Source organism: Leopardus geoffroyi, chromosome D4 (genome assembly GCF_018350155.1).
Source record: "Leopardus geoffroyi isolate Oge1 chromosome D4, O.geoffroyi_Oge1_pat1.0, whole genome shotgun sequence".
Lineage (NCBI taxonomy): Eukaryota > Metazoa > Chordata > Mammalia > Carnivora > Felidae > Leopardus > Leopardus geoffroyi.
The window spans coordinates 41,013,874-41,027,462 of NC_059342.1; the positions used below are offsets into that span (position 1 = coordinate 41,013,874).

Consider the following 13,589-nt stretch of genomic DNA (forward strand, 5'->3'; position numbering starts at 1 on the left):
TTAATAATGTTAAAATAGTATACAAAATCAAAATTATTTTAAGAAATATAGGTGAGCCTTCAGCATATTTTGCAATTTATAGGTACTTTGCAGGAAATTTCTAAGAGCCTGAAGCCTTTTCTTAGAAGGGTAGGTTGTGAATCCAGATGCTATCCAACAAAGCAGCATAATTAGTTTTTCAGATATTTGTAAAAGAATGGAGGAAAAAATTTCCTCTCAAATCTATAGTAAAATACTAGATATGCATTTCGAAATGTTATTTTACCACCACCTTGTTCTAGAAGAAAATTATGGCCATTTAAAGGTACCTGTAAAATATGACTGTATGATAATCATTAAAACTTGAGTAAGAAAAAGTGGAAGCAAATTTGAACCAGGAATGGTGTTGAAAAAGCCAGTTATGATGGCCTGCATAGTTGTGTTCAAATTCAGGTCTCAGGATTCAATTGTCAATGATGTCATTAAAGAAAAACCAGAAATTTAGAAGAAATAAAAATGTCCTTGGACTAAGAATAGATAGGAATTTGTCCTGTAGCTCTTAACCAAAAGGGACATTGTGATAGAGTGACTAACATTCTCAATAATATCAGACACAGAATTCTCTGTCTCTTCTTTTTAAGTCAGATATATTGGGATATGATTTATGTCTAATAAAGTTTAATCATTTAGCTGTAAAATTGAATAGATTGAAAAAATGTATATGCTAGAATGTATACTAGAAAATATATAGAACATTTTCTTTACCTTTTTTGAAGTCACCCCTACATACTCCTAGCTCAAGGTAGCCACTAGTCTTTTTGCTGTCACTGTAATTTTGTCTTTTCAAGCATTTCGTAAAAATAGAGTCATACAATGCAAAGGTGTCCAGCTAAATTGCACCGGCAGAGGGAACAGTCCCCACATTGTTCTTACTTCAGACCCCACCTACAAGTTTAAGAGTTCCTGGGGCCACTTTCACTTCACGCCAGCTGATTATGAGTTAAGGAGCTCCTACGAATTCTCTCAGGTTCCATAATTTGCTAGAAACTCCTAGAACTCAAGAAAGTGCTGTATTTAGGATTACATTTTTATTATAGCCAACAGAAACAATTTAGACCCAAAGGAAGGAATGCATAGGGTAAAGTCTAGGATTCCAGGCATCAAGCTTCCATTGTCCTTGGGACAAGGTAGCCTCCTGCTATCGATTTATGACGGTACATATGGAGTATTACCAACCTGGGAAGCTCACTGGAACTTCAATGTCCAGAATTCTTTTGAGGCTTCAGTATATGAACATGATTATTTGGATTGTTGGCTGTGTTGCTGAACTCAGTCTCCAGCTCCCTTCCCCTCTGTGGAGGTTGAGCTGATGTTACCTTGGCTCAAAACCCCAACCTCTAATCACATTGTTGGTCTTTCTGACATGGCCAGTCCTTACCTTGAGTCATGTTGTTAGCATAAAGTATGAGATGCCCACCATGAGTCAGCCCATTAATATGAGCTATGAAGTGTGGTCCTGTGGGCCCACCTTGAATAACAAAGACACTCTACTCACAGCAGAAATTCTGAGGTTTTGGAGGCTACCTCCCTGTCATGCTTAAACTCTATATCTAGCTTTCTGTGGGTATCCTAAAAACACCTCACACTCAGCAAGTTCCAAAATTTAATCGTCTTCTTTGTCCCTAAACCCCCTTCTAAATTTTCTGTCTTTGTAATTGGTATGGACATCCACCAAGTAGTCGTTAAAATAGAAACTGGGAGTCGGGGAGCCTGGGTGGCTCAGTCAGTTAAGTGTGTTTGTGCTTAGGTCATGATCTCACAGTTTTGTGAGTTTGAGCTCCATGTCAGGCTCTGCACTGATGGTGTGGAGCCTGCTTGGGGTTCTCTCTCTCTCCCTCTATCTCTGCCCCTCCTCTGCTCATACTGTCTCTGTCTCTCTCAAAATAAATAAACTGAAAAAAAAAAGAAACCTGGGAGTCTCCCTAACTTACTCTTATTCTTACTCTTATGCTCTATATTTTACATATTTTATTAGTCCACTTTTTATTCTAGCCTCATCACTATTGCTTTAGCTCCATATTTTTTGCAGGTGTTCCCCCCTTAGTTTTAAAAAATTTTTTTAATGTTTTTATTGATTTATTTTTGAGACAGAGAAAGACAGAGCATGAGCAGGGGGAGGGACAGAGAAAGAGGGAGACACAGAATCGGAAGCAGGCTCCAGGCTCTGAGCTGACAGCACAGAGCCTGACGCAGGGCTCAAACTCACGGAGTGTGAGATCATGACCTGAGCTGAAGTAGGACGCTCAACCGAATGAGCCATCCAGGCGCCCCACAGGTGTTCCCCTTTTAACCTACTAATGGGTGTCCATTCTTAGATAGACTGCCATTCTTTCTATCTATCTATCTATCTATCTATCTATCTATCTATCATCTATCTCATATTTAGCAAAGAAATAATTTGGAGGAGGGTTGTAGAAGTAACAAGGAAGTAACAAGTAGCACGAGTGTATTGTAAACATTTATAAAGTCTTGAAGAGTATGAGGAAATAAATATAAATTTCTTGTAATCTCTAAGAATATGATCAATATTGATGTGTACATCTTTCAAGTTGTTTTGTATGTATTTCAATGTGACTGGATCATTTTGTAGTCATTTTTCATCGTTACTTTTTTCTTATTATTTTTTTTTTTTAATTTTTTTTTTCAACGTTTATTTATTTTTGGGACAGAGAGAGACAGAGCATGAACGGGGGAGGGGCAGAGAGAGAGGGAGACACAGAATCGGAAACAGGCTCCAGGCTCCGAGCCATCAGCCCAGAGCCTGACGCGGGGCTCGAACTCACGGACCGCGAGATCGTGACCTGGCTGAAGTCGGATGCTTAACCGACTGCGCCACCCAGGCGCCCCAACTTTTTTCTTATTTTTAATGGCTGTCATACTAATGTCATCTCATTTGCTGTTGTAAGGGTTAAATGAGTTAATGCATGTAAACAGTGCTTGATCTATTGCATATCTTTGGCCTCAGTATCAGCAACAGCATTATTCCTCATTTCTTATTGTATGAATTAACTCTTTGGCAAGGTATACAAGACCCTTCTTGAACTGATTCTCATCTATTTGTATAGCTTCACCTCCCAGTACTCTCATTAATAAATATGCAATTTAGCTGAACTGAATTGCTTGTTGTTCCCCAGATGTGAGATGCTCTCTGTCTCCAAACATATGGAAAAAACTATTTTTGCTGCTAAACCTTAGGAGGAGCTTACTACATGGATTATCATATTGGAAATATTGAATAACATCACAGTTTCTATCTCTAAAAGCTACTTTGTAGAAGATGCAGAAGTTTTTTTCTTGTCAGTGTTACTTATATTCATCTTCAGTGAAAACTGAGGGCATAGTGTTATATTACAGTTCCCTATGCAGCTTTCTTATTATTTACGTTGACACAGAGGCAGACGCTAAAGGATATAGATTTATAATTGGGTGACATATTCCTTAGATAAGAGGTCTTTTAACCTTGGGCTCACAGAACCCTTCTCAAAAGGGTCCATGGTCAGAATTTGGGAGCAGGGATAGGGGTGCGTCAGTGGATTTGGATGGAAAAAATTACATCTTGTTTCACTAACCACTAACCGAACTTTGACATTTCCTTCAATTATGAGTGGTGATGACAGACCATGCTAATATTAGCTGTACAGTGACTTTGTTACTGATAGAAATCACTGATGTTTTCCCATTGTAATACAGTTGTTGCAGCTATCTCCAGATACAGCCTGTGCTCATCTTTGCTAACCAGTAATCACGAGACCTGTCACATACGTGACATGTAATTGTGGTCTTCTGTGTGTACACATGGATGCTGGTGCAAGTTTTCTGGATAAGTGTCAGAACAGCTTTGCACCTAATAGTTGCTCATCTATTCAAGTGAGCTTCTATGTTCTTCATGTTTATATTTTTTCTAGTATTCCCCAAATACAAAATTCTCTGTTATTCCTTTGAAAGAGCAATCTGCAAACACCTGGAAACACTTCAGAACTCTTTCAAAGGAGTTCCTGACACTACTGATGAATTTTCTGAAAAAGAAATAATGAAATTGATTCCATATACAAGCGTATCAAAAACAATAATATGTTTAGGAATAAATTTAACCGAGGAACAAATTGGTGCAGCTACTCTGGAAAACAGTGTGGAGGTTCCTCAAAAAATTAAAAATAGACCTACCCTATGACCCAGCAATAGCACTGCTAGGAATTTACCCAAGGGATACAGGAGTACTGATGCATAGGGGCACTTGTACCCCAATGTTTATAGCAGCACTCTCAACAATAGCCAAATTATGGAAAGAGCCTAAATGTCCATCAACTGATGAATGGATAAAAAAAATTATGGTTTATGTACACAATGGAGTACTACATGGCAATGAGAAAGAATGAAATATGGCCCTTTGTAGCAACATGGATGGAACTGGAGAGTGTTATGCTAAGTGAAATAAGCCATACAGAGAAAGACCAATACCGTATGGTTTCACTCTTATGTGGATCCTGAGAAACTTAACAGAAACTCATGGGGGAGGGGAAGGAAAAAAAAAGAGGTTAGAGTGGGAGAGAGCCAAAGCATAAGAGACTCTTAAAAACTGAGAACAAACTGAGGGTTGATGGGGGGTGGGAGGGATGGGAGGGTGGGTGATGGGTATTGAAGAGGGCATGTTTTGGGATGAGCACTGGGTGTTGTATGGAAACCAATTTGACAATAAACTTCATATATTGAAAAAAAATACAAAAAAAAAAATTTAACCGAGGAAGGGAAGGTCTCTAATCTGAGAACTAGAAGTTATTGATGAAAGAAATCAAAGAAGACTCAAATAAATGGAAAGGTACCCTGTGCTCATGGGTTAGAAGAATTAATATTGGTGAAATATCCATACTACCAAAAACTACAGATTCAATGTAATCCCTATTGAGATTCCAGTGGCTTTTTTTTTAGTAGAAGTAGAAAAAGCCAAAATGTATAGCCACAAAAGACTCCAAAAAGGCAAAGAAATCTTGAGAAAGAAGAACAAAGCAGGAGGCGTCATGACTTCCTGATTTCAAGTTATACTATAAAGCTACAGTAATCAAAGTGTATGGTACTGACATAAAACTGGACAAATAGACCAAAAGAACAGAATCTAGAGCCAAAAGCATAAACTGAAAACCCAAGCACATACGGTCAACTGATATCTGACACGGGAGCCAAGAATACTCAACAGAGGGAAGATAGTCTCTTCAATAATGGTGCTGGGATAATTGGATATTCACATGTAAAAGAATGAAACTGGACCACACACACACAAATATTAACTTGAAATGGATTAACAACTTAAATATAAGACCTGAAACTATGAAACTTATAGAAGAAAACAAGGCTCCTTGACATAGGTCTTGATCCAGATTCTCTGGATCTGACACTAAAGCACAAGCAACAAAATAAAAAATTAACAAGGGGGACTACATTCAACTAAAAAGCTTCTGTACAGCAAAAGAAACTATCAACAAAGTGAAAAGACAAACTACAGAGTGGGAAAAATATTTGCAAACCATATGTCTTATAAGGGGTTAATATATGAAATATATAAAGAATGGATATAATTCAATCCAAAAAACCCCAATAACCCAATTAAAGAAATGGACAAAGGACCCAAGTAGATATTTTCCCAAAGAAGATATACCAAAGGTCAACAGGTACATGAAAAGATGCTCAACATCAATAGTCATTAGGGAAATGCAAGTCAAAACCACAATGAGATATCATTTTATGCCTGTTAAAATGACTATCATCAAAAAGACAAGAGATAACAGGGGCGCCTGGCTGGCTAAGTCAGAAGAGCATGTGACTCTTGATCTCAGGGTTGTGAGTTCAAGCCCTATGTTGGGTGTAGAGGTTACTTAAATATACCTCGGGGTTGTGAGTTCAAGCCCCATGTTGGGTGTAGAGATTTACTTATATATATATGGAGAGAGAGAGAGAGACAAGAGATAACAAATGCTGGTGTGGAGGTGGAGAAAACTGAATCCTTGTGCACTGTTGGTGTGATTGTAAATTGATATAGCCGCTATGAAAAACAATATAGTGGATCTTCAAAAAACTAAAAATAGAGCAACCATATGATCCAGCAGTTTTGCTTCTTCTTTTTTTCAAGGATTATTTATTTATTTTGAGAGAGAGAAAGAGTGAGCAGAGGAGGGGCAGAGACAGAATCCCAAGCAGGATCCATGCTGCCAACACGGGGCCTGACAATGGGGCTTGAACCCACGAACCATGAGCTCATGACCTAAGCCGAAACCAAGAGTTGGACGCTCAACCGACTGAGCCACGTAGGTGCCCCTAGTAATTTCGCTTCTGGGAATATATCCAAAGGAAATGAAAACACTAACTTGACAAGATATCTGCTCCCCACCTGCCAGTTCATAGCAGTGTTATGTACAACAGCCAATATATATAAACAGTTAAGTGTCCATTGACAGATGAATGGATAAAGAAATTATGGTATATATACAATATCGTTTAGCCATAAAAAATGAGGAAATCCTACCATTTTCAGCAATGTGGATGGACCTTGAAAGTGTTATGCTAAAGGAAATAGGTCAGAAAAAAAAAAAAAAAGGAAATAGGTCAGAGAAAGGCAAATACTGTGCAATCTGTCTTATGTCTGAATACCCCCTCACCAAAACCAAAAACCAAATTCAAAGACAAAGAAATAAGACTTGTGGTTGCCAGAGGTGGAATGTAGGATGAGGGGGAATTAGAGGAAGTGATTAAAGGTACAAATTTACATTTATAAGATAAATAAGTCCTGGGGATGTTATGTATAGCATGGTGATTACAGTTAACGTTACTGTGTGGGGTATAGGAAAGGTGTTAAGAGAGTAAATCCCAGGAGTTCCCATTCTTACAAGGAGAACATTTTTGTTTTTTCTTCTTTCTTTCCTTTTTATTGTATCCATACAAGATGATGGATGTTAGCTGAACCTATTGTGGTAATTGTTTCACAGTATATGTAAATCAGACCATCATGTTCTACACCTTAAAATTATACAGTGATGTATGTTAATCATTTCTCAATAAAACTGGGGGGGAAAACTCCTAAAACAAAGTACTTAAGTTCCTTCTATCTTCATAGCTTCAGTTTCTTTTCATTCATTTAATAAGTATTTATTGAGCATCTATTATATGCCAGTCACTTTTTATTTATTTATTTATTTATTTATTTATTTATTTATTTATTTTTACTGTTTATTTATTTTTGAGAGAGAGAGAGAGCACGAGCAGAGGAGGGGCAGAGAGAGAGGGGGACGCGGAATCTGAAATAGGCTCCAGGCTCTGAGCTGTCAGCACGGAGCCCAATGCGAGGCTGGAACTCACCAACTGTGAGATCATGACCTGAACCGAAGTCGGATGCTTAACTAACTGAGCTACCCAGGTGCCCTGTATGCCGGCCACTTCTTTAAAAAATGAGGCATAATTGACATACAATACTATATTAATTTCAGGTGTATAACAATGATTCAACATTAATATTTGTTGCTAAATAATCACTATAGCAGGTCTAGTTAACATTTAAAAAAAAAATTTAAAGTTTATTCATGTATTTTGAGAGAGACAGGGAACATGAGCAGGGAAGGGGCAGAGAGAAGAGGGAGAGAGAGGATCCTAGCACTCTCTGCACTGTCAGTGTGGAGCCTGACGTGGGGCTCTATCTCACCACCATGAGATCATGACCTGAGCTGAAACCAAGAGTCAGATGGCTGACTGACTGAGCCACTCAGGTGCCCCTAGATAACATTGGTTAACCATACCTAGTCACAACTTCTTTTTTTTTTTTTCCTGTGAGAAGAACTATGAGAGGATATACTCTCAGCAACTTTCAAATACGTAGCATCAGATTTGAGCTATGGATTCACAATCCTTTTTCTTTAAGATCTAAATTGTATTGAATATATTGAGTAAGCCAAAGATGAACTCACTGACTTTTGGATAAAAAACTTGTCACACTATGTCTAGAAATACTGGAATTTAAATAAAATTTTGAAAAAGAAAGCTTTGGAGACTTCTGGTGCTTTTTTTTTTCTTTCCTAGTTTTAATTTAAATTCTAGTTAGTTAATATACAGTGTAATACTAGTTTCAGGTGTAGAATTTAGTGATTCAACAGTTCCATACAACACCCGGTGCTCATCACAAGTGCCCCCCTGAATACCCATCACTCATCATCCATCTAGCCCATTCCCCTGCTCAACTCCCCTTCAGTAACCATCAGTTTGTTCTTTTTTTTAAGTTTATTTATTTATTTTTTTGAGAGAGAGACAGAGAAAGACAGCAAGAACAGGGGAAGGGCAGAGAGAGAGAGAGAGAGAGAGAGAGAATCCCAAGCAGGCTCTGCACTTTTAGTGTGGAGCCTGATGTGGGGCTCGAACTCTGAGATCAAGACCTGAACCAAAATCAAGAGCTGGATGCTCTCTACCTAGTAAGCCACCCAGGCACCCCCATTGGTTTGTTCTTTATAGTTAAGGGTCTGTTTCTTGGTTTGCTTCTCTCTCTCTCTCTCTCTCTCTCTCTCTCTCTTTCTCTCTTTTTTTTCTTCTCCCTAGAGAATTCTGGCAGTTTTTGTTGTTGTTCTTGTTTGTTTGTTTTTGTTTTGTTTTGTTTTGAGAGTAGCCTACCTATATATATGTATATTTAAAAAAATGTTTTAATGTTTATTTTAGAGAGAGAGACACACACACAAGGGGGGAAGGGCAGAGAGAGAGACAGAATCTGAAGCAGGCTCCAAGCTCTGAGCTGTCATCCCAGAGCCCCATGTGGGGCTTGAACCCACAAACTGTGAGATCATGACCTGAGCCAAAGTTGGGCGCTTAACTGACTGAGCCACCCATGTGCCCCAAGCCTACCTATATTTGTAAAGTGAACTGTGGATGCTTTAATTACCTTTGCAGCAGTATATATTTGTGAATTGGGGTTTTCATTATTTTTAAGTACAAAACAATTTTGATGTTCAATATGGCACATATAGTGCCTTCTCGAGATCACCTTGTAGTTCAATGTTCGTAGTTTGGCTAAGCAAAAAACTTTCACTGGGCTATATCTTCTAAAAAAATTAACTTTAGTCTGTATTTTAAATGTACTGTCTTGCATTGAATACATTAATAATCAGACTTAAAATAGGTTGATAACTGGGGCACCTGGGTGGCTCAGCCAGTTAAGTTAAGCTCTTGGCTTTGGCTCAGGTTATGATCTCACATTTTGTGAGTTTGAGCCCCACTTCGAGCTCTGTGCTGGCAGTGAGGAGTCTGCTTGGAATTCTCTCTCTCACCCTCTGTCTCTGCCCCTCCCTTGCTCATGTGCTCAGTTTCTCTCTCTCTCTCAAAAAAACAAATAAATAAATAAACTTAAAAAAAAGCACAATTCTTTATGAATGTTTTGATTTTTTTTAACGTTTATTCATTTTTGAGACACAGAGAGACACGGTGTGAGTGGGGGAGGGGCAGAGAGAGGGAGACACAGAATCCGAAGCAGGCTCCAGGCTCTGAGCCGTCAGCCCAGAGCCCGACGCGGGGCCTGAACCCACGGGATCATGACCTGAGAGGCAGTCAGATGCTCAACCGACTGAGCCACCCAGGCGCCCCATTTATGAATTTGTTTTAAAGATTTTAAGTGTAGCTATTGCCTTTGCTATTGTAAAAAGTCCAATAGAGTCTTCTTCTTTCTCAAACGACATATGCTATAAAAGAGAGGGGAAGTGATTAATAAATGTATTTTACATAAACAAGAATTTGTTAAATGTAACAAACATTTAAACAGTTTAGACAAGTTTAGACATGAGAAATTTTAGTGACCTTATTTTTGTCTCTTATTTCTGTATCATTATACGAATAACTACAGCTATGTCACTAGAGGATTTTTTTGTTTCTTCATTTATTTAGTGTTGAATTAATTGTACTCTATACTGTAGAATGTGAAGTATGTTATAAAAACACACTTCTTACTCATCAAAGTATAAATTATTTAGTGAGTGTTCTTTCTGTAATTCCTTGAGAGAAGTGAGGAACTAGAGTGTATGCCTCTTTCCCACTTCTTAAAAATTCAGAAGAATGCCCTGGAGAATTATATTGTCACTTAAGTTTACCTCTCAGAGTGGTTAGTATCTACACAAACACATTTCTATGATATAGTAGAAAACCGCTGTTCATTAAAATTTAATTGTAGTTAGTTTTTGCTTTTAAAGGCTCTTTGTGAAAATTTTATTACTTTGATATACCTGAAAATTTCCCAAAATGATGAACTTTTATCTTGTTTCTTTAAAAAGAATAACTTTTGGCATATCATTAAAGATAATATTAATTTTTCTTGGTATTATTGAATGCATTCTTGCATTCTGCATTGTCGCAACTTCTATGAAAGTAAAAAAATATAATTAATCCAACAAACATACAAAACATCCATATATTCTAGACTGGCACAGTGCAAATACAGAGTTTACTGAGATAACAAAAGACAGACTGAAGTACCTGCAAAGCCAGTTGAGAAACAGGGAATACATATATTAGGCACTGGAATGATGTTTTATATTGAATGTTATAGGTAAAATAAATTTTATTCATTCAACAGTGACCTATTAAATAATAGTTTAGCAATTCTTTTAAATATGTGTGCTGTATTATATGTTAATTGTTATATGAAGCTACTGAATTCTTTTTTATTCATGACTTATTTAAACAATTGATTGATAACAAAGGAACCGTGTATTTTAATAACACTTCATATGCCTCTGTCAGTGGGATTCTCAGGATGTTTATGAGAGGTATACAGAATTAAACTTATATCACCTTATGTTCTTAGAAGTCCGTGCATCGATAACTGATAAAAATAAATTCTACAAGGAGGATATGATACTTTTATCCAATTTACAATTTTTATTTTATGTGTAACTTCTAGGCAACGTGGTTTCCAAAATCTGACTGCTGTATAATTTAAAAGTTTATCTTTCCTTTCGTCTACTGAGGAATAAAGGAATAAAACAAGCCTCACATTTTTGAACACAGGGCCTCTGTGATATTGTTCTTTCTGACTTAGAAAACCACTGATTGATTACCTTCTCAGCCAATGTTGCTATTCATTGTTGAACCATATGTACTCTTAGAATTATAAAGCATTTTTTTCTATTGGATAAAACTGGCCAGATATACTTTTTGTTTATATTTAAATTAATTCCAACAGCAGAGACTCTGGAAATGTAGAAAGGCATACTACTGAATTTAAATAATCTCTCCATGCTTGTCATTTTACATGGATAGTATCATAAAACAAGTAACGACAGATTAAGACCTGCCTAGCAGAGGGAAAACTAAATTACATGACTTTTATTAAGGCATAAATAAACCTATTAACCATTATCTGGAATACCAATTAGTAGACAGTGCACTGACAATTTTATTTATCAACATTAAACGCAATTATTAATTACAGACCTGATGAATCTAGCAGTAAGCAGGCCATGTTGGATATGCTGGGACCTTAAGTCCATTATGTGAGAGGAATGATTACCGAAATCCTGTGGGGAAATAAGTAATTGTCGTTGTAAAATTTTAATTGCCTTGGAATAAGGCAAATTATATTTTCTTGTCCGAGCATATAAATAGTTTGACATTAAGGTAACAAGCGTCAGTAGTTGTAAATAGAAAATGAATTTATGTTAGGTTTTAAAACAAAGAAAAGAGTGATGATGAATTTTTAGTGTCATAGTGGTTTAGTGTAAATGATATAATGTAAATGAATGCAGATTTTCTTTAGCTGTATTGTTTAATAGGTAATCTATTTTCTGCATTCCTTTTTTCATAGTGAAAATTAATGTGGGAGGGGACTTTTTGAATGAATTACTACAGGTGAATGGGGATTGTATAATTGAGAAAATATTTTAATTGTGTGGTGATTGGCAGAGTTGTAAAATGAGCAAGAGACAGTTCACATTTTCATCGTGTCTTTTTTTTTTTTTTTTCCGAAGATCCAAATTCCAGAATTTGTGGACATTTACTCGTAGGTGCAGCCAAGAATTCTTTTGCAAAACTCATGGATAAAATTAGTCTGGCAATGGAGAGCATACCTTTGCATAGTAGCAAGAGTATTACGTATGTAGAAAAAGATTCTCTGGTTCAGAGGCTGGCTCGTGGACTTCATAAAGTAAATACACTGGCCCTGAAGTATGGTCTACATGGTCATGTGCCCATTTTGGTATGTATGCAATTTCATTACATAGTGACTTTAGTACTTGTAAATTTAATTCTGAATCACACTTATTTGTAGTTTAAATTAGTTTTGCATGAATGTATCTAGATTTCCTTTGGATTTCATGTAATCTTTTTTTTTTTTAATGTTTATTTGAGAGAGAGAGAGACAGAGAGAGAGAGAGAGCATGCATGAGCAGCAGGAAGGGCAGAGAGAGAGGAGAGAGAGAATCTGTGCTGTCAGCACAGAGCCTAACACGGGGCTTGATCCCACAAACCATGAGATCATGACCTGAGCCGAGATCAGGAGTCAGATGCTTAGCTGACTGAGCCACCAAGGCGCCCCAGACTTCATGTAGTCTTTTAATGTAATACTAATAGCACTTAAATGTCAAAGTGTCTTAAATATCAAAATACAAAAGTTCTGGCATGAGTTGTGGATTTACTGTTTTCTGTAAGTGGGCTGCAACAGAATTCTATGAGACATAAACAGATGTCAGTTCCATTTTCTAGCCCTCTAGATTATTTATTTTCTTTCGTTGTTCATTTCATATAAACCAAATTATTGGTCACATAAAAAATAAAGCCTTCACCTCTAAGTTTCCGTTACAGCTAGTATTGTTTTCTGTATAATCTAAGATACATTTAAGTTGGTAAAAGGGCCATTGCCCCTGATTTATTAGTCAACCTGTAGTTACTGCTTGTAAAATTGCTCTTGATTAACAACAGAAAAGCACAGCATCATTACAGAAGCAGATATTTGGATTTACACAAAGACTGCACGCGGCAGAAGTGGAGCGCCGTTCACTGCGTTTGGAGGTCACAGAATTCAAACGAAACGTGAATGAAATGAAAAAGGAGCTCGACAAAGCCCAGGGTCTCCAAATGCAATTAAATGAATTTAAGCAGTCGGTAAGTATGTGTGATTTAAAATACCGTGGCTCTAGCGCGCTCTTTGCTGATACGTATGCACACACATACGATCTGTAGATCTACAGATTTCTTTTAGCTTTTTGTTGTTTGTTTTCTCAGATAATTCAGAAGACTTCCCTTCTAAAATTTCCAACAGTACTGCATTCTATACAGTCAAAGTTGCTGGGAGACTAGATCTTAAATATTCTCACCACAAAAAGAAGGGATAATCATGTCATATGATAGAGTTGTTAGCTAGTGCAATATTGGTCATCATACTGTAACATATAAGTGTATCAAGTTACACAGGTTGCACACCTTACACAGTCTTATATCTCAATTATACCTCAAAAAACAGGAGTTAATACCTGATGCTTAAGGGAATACTGATTCTGTGTCAGCAGAACTCACAGCCTGTTAAAATGTATACGGTGGCTGAA

The 13,589-nt window shown here is 37.0% G+C and overlaps 1 protein-coding gene across 11 annotated transcripts in view; it reads left to right on the forward strand.

The window, feature by feature from the left end:
* Positions 1 to 13,589, forward strand: part of CCDC171 (coiled-coil domain containing 171) — a 312,701-nt gene that overhangs the window by 152,499 nt on the left and 146,613 nt on the right. For all 11 annotated transcript variants that reach the window (XM_045470282.1, XM_045470288.1, XM_045470291.1 and 8 more), the window contains 2 exons: positions 12,018 to 12,244; positions 12,967 to 13,149. In XM_045470282.1, coding sequence (XP_045326238.1) covers positions 12,018 to 12,244; positions 12,967 to 13,149 — 410 coding nt within the window. The remainder of the gene's footprint in view (positions 1 to 12,017; positions 12,245 to 12,966; positions 13,150 to 13,589) is intronic.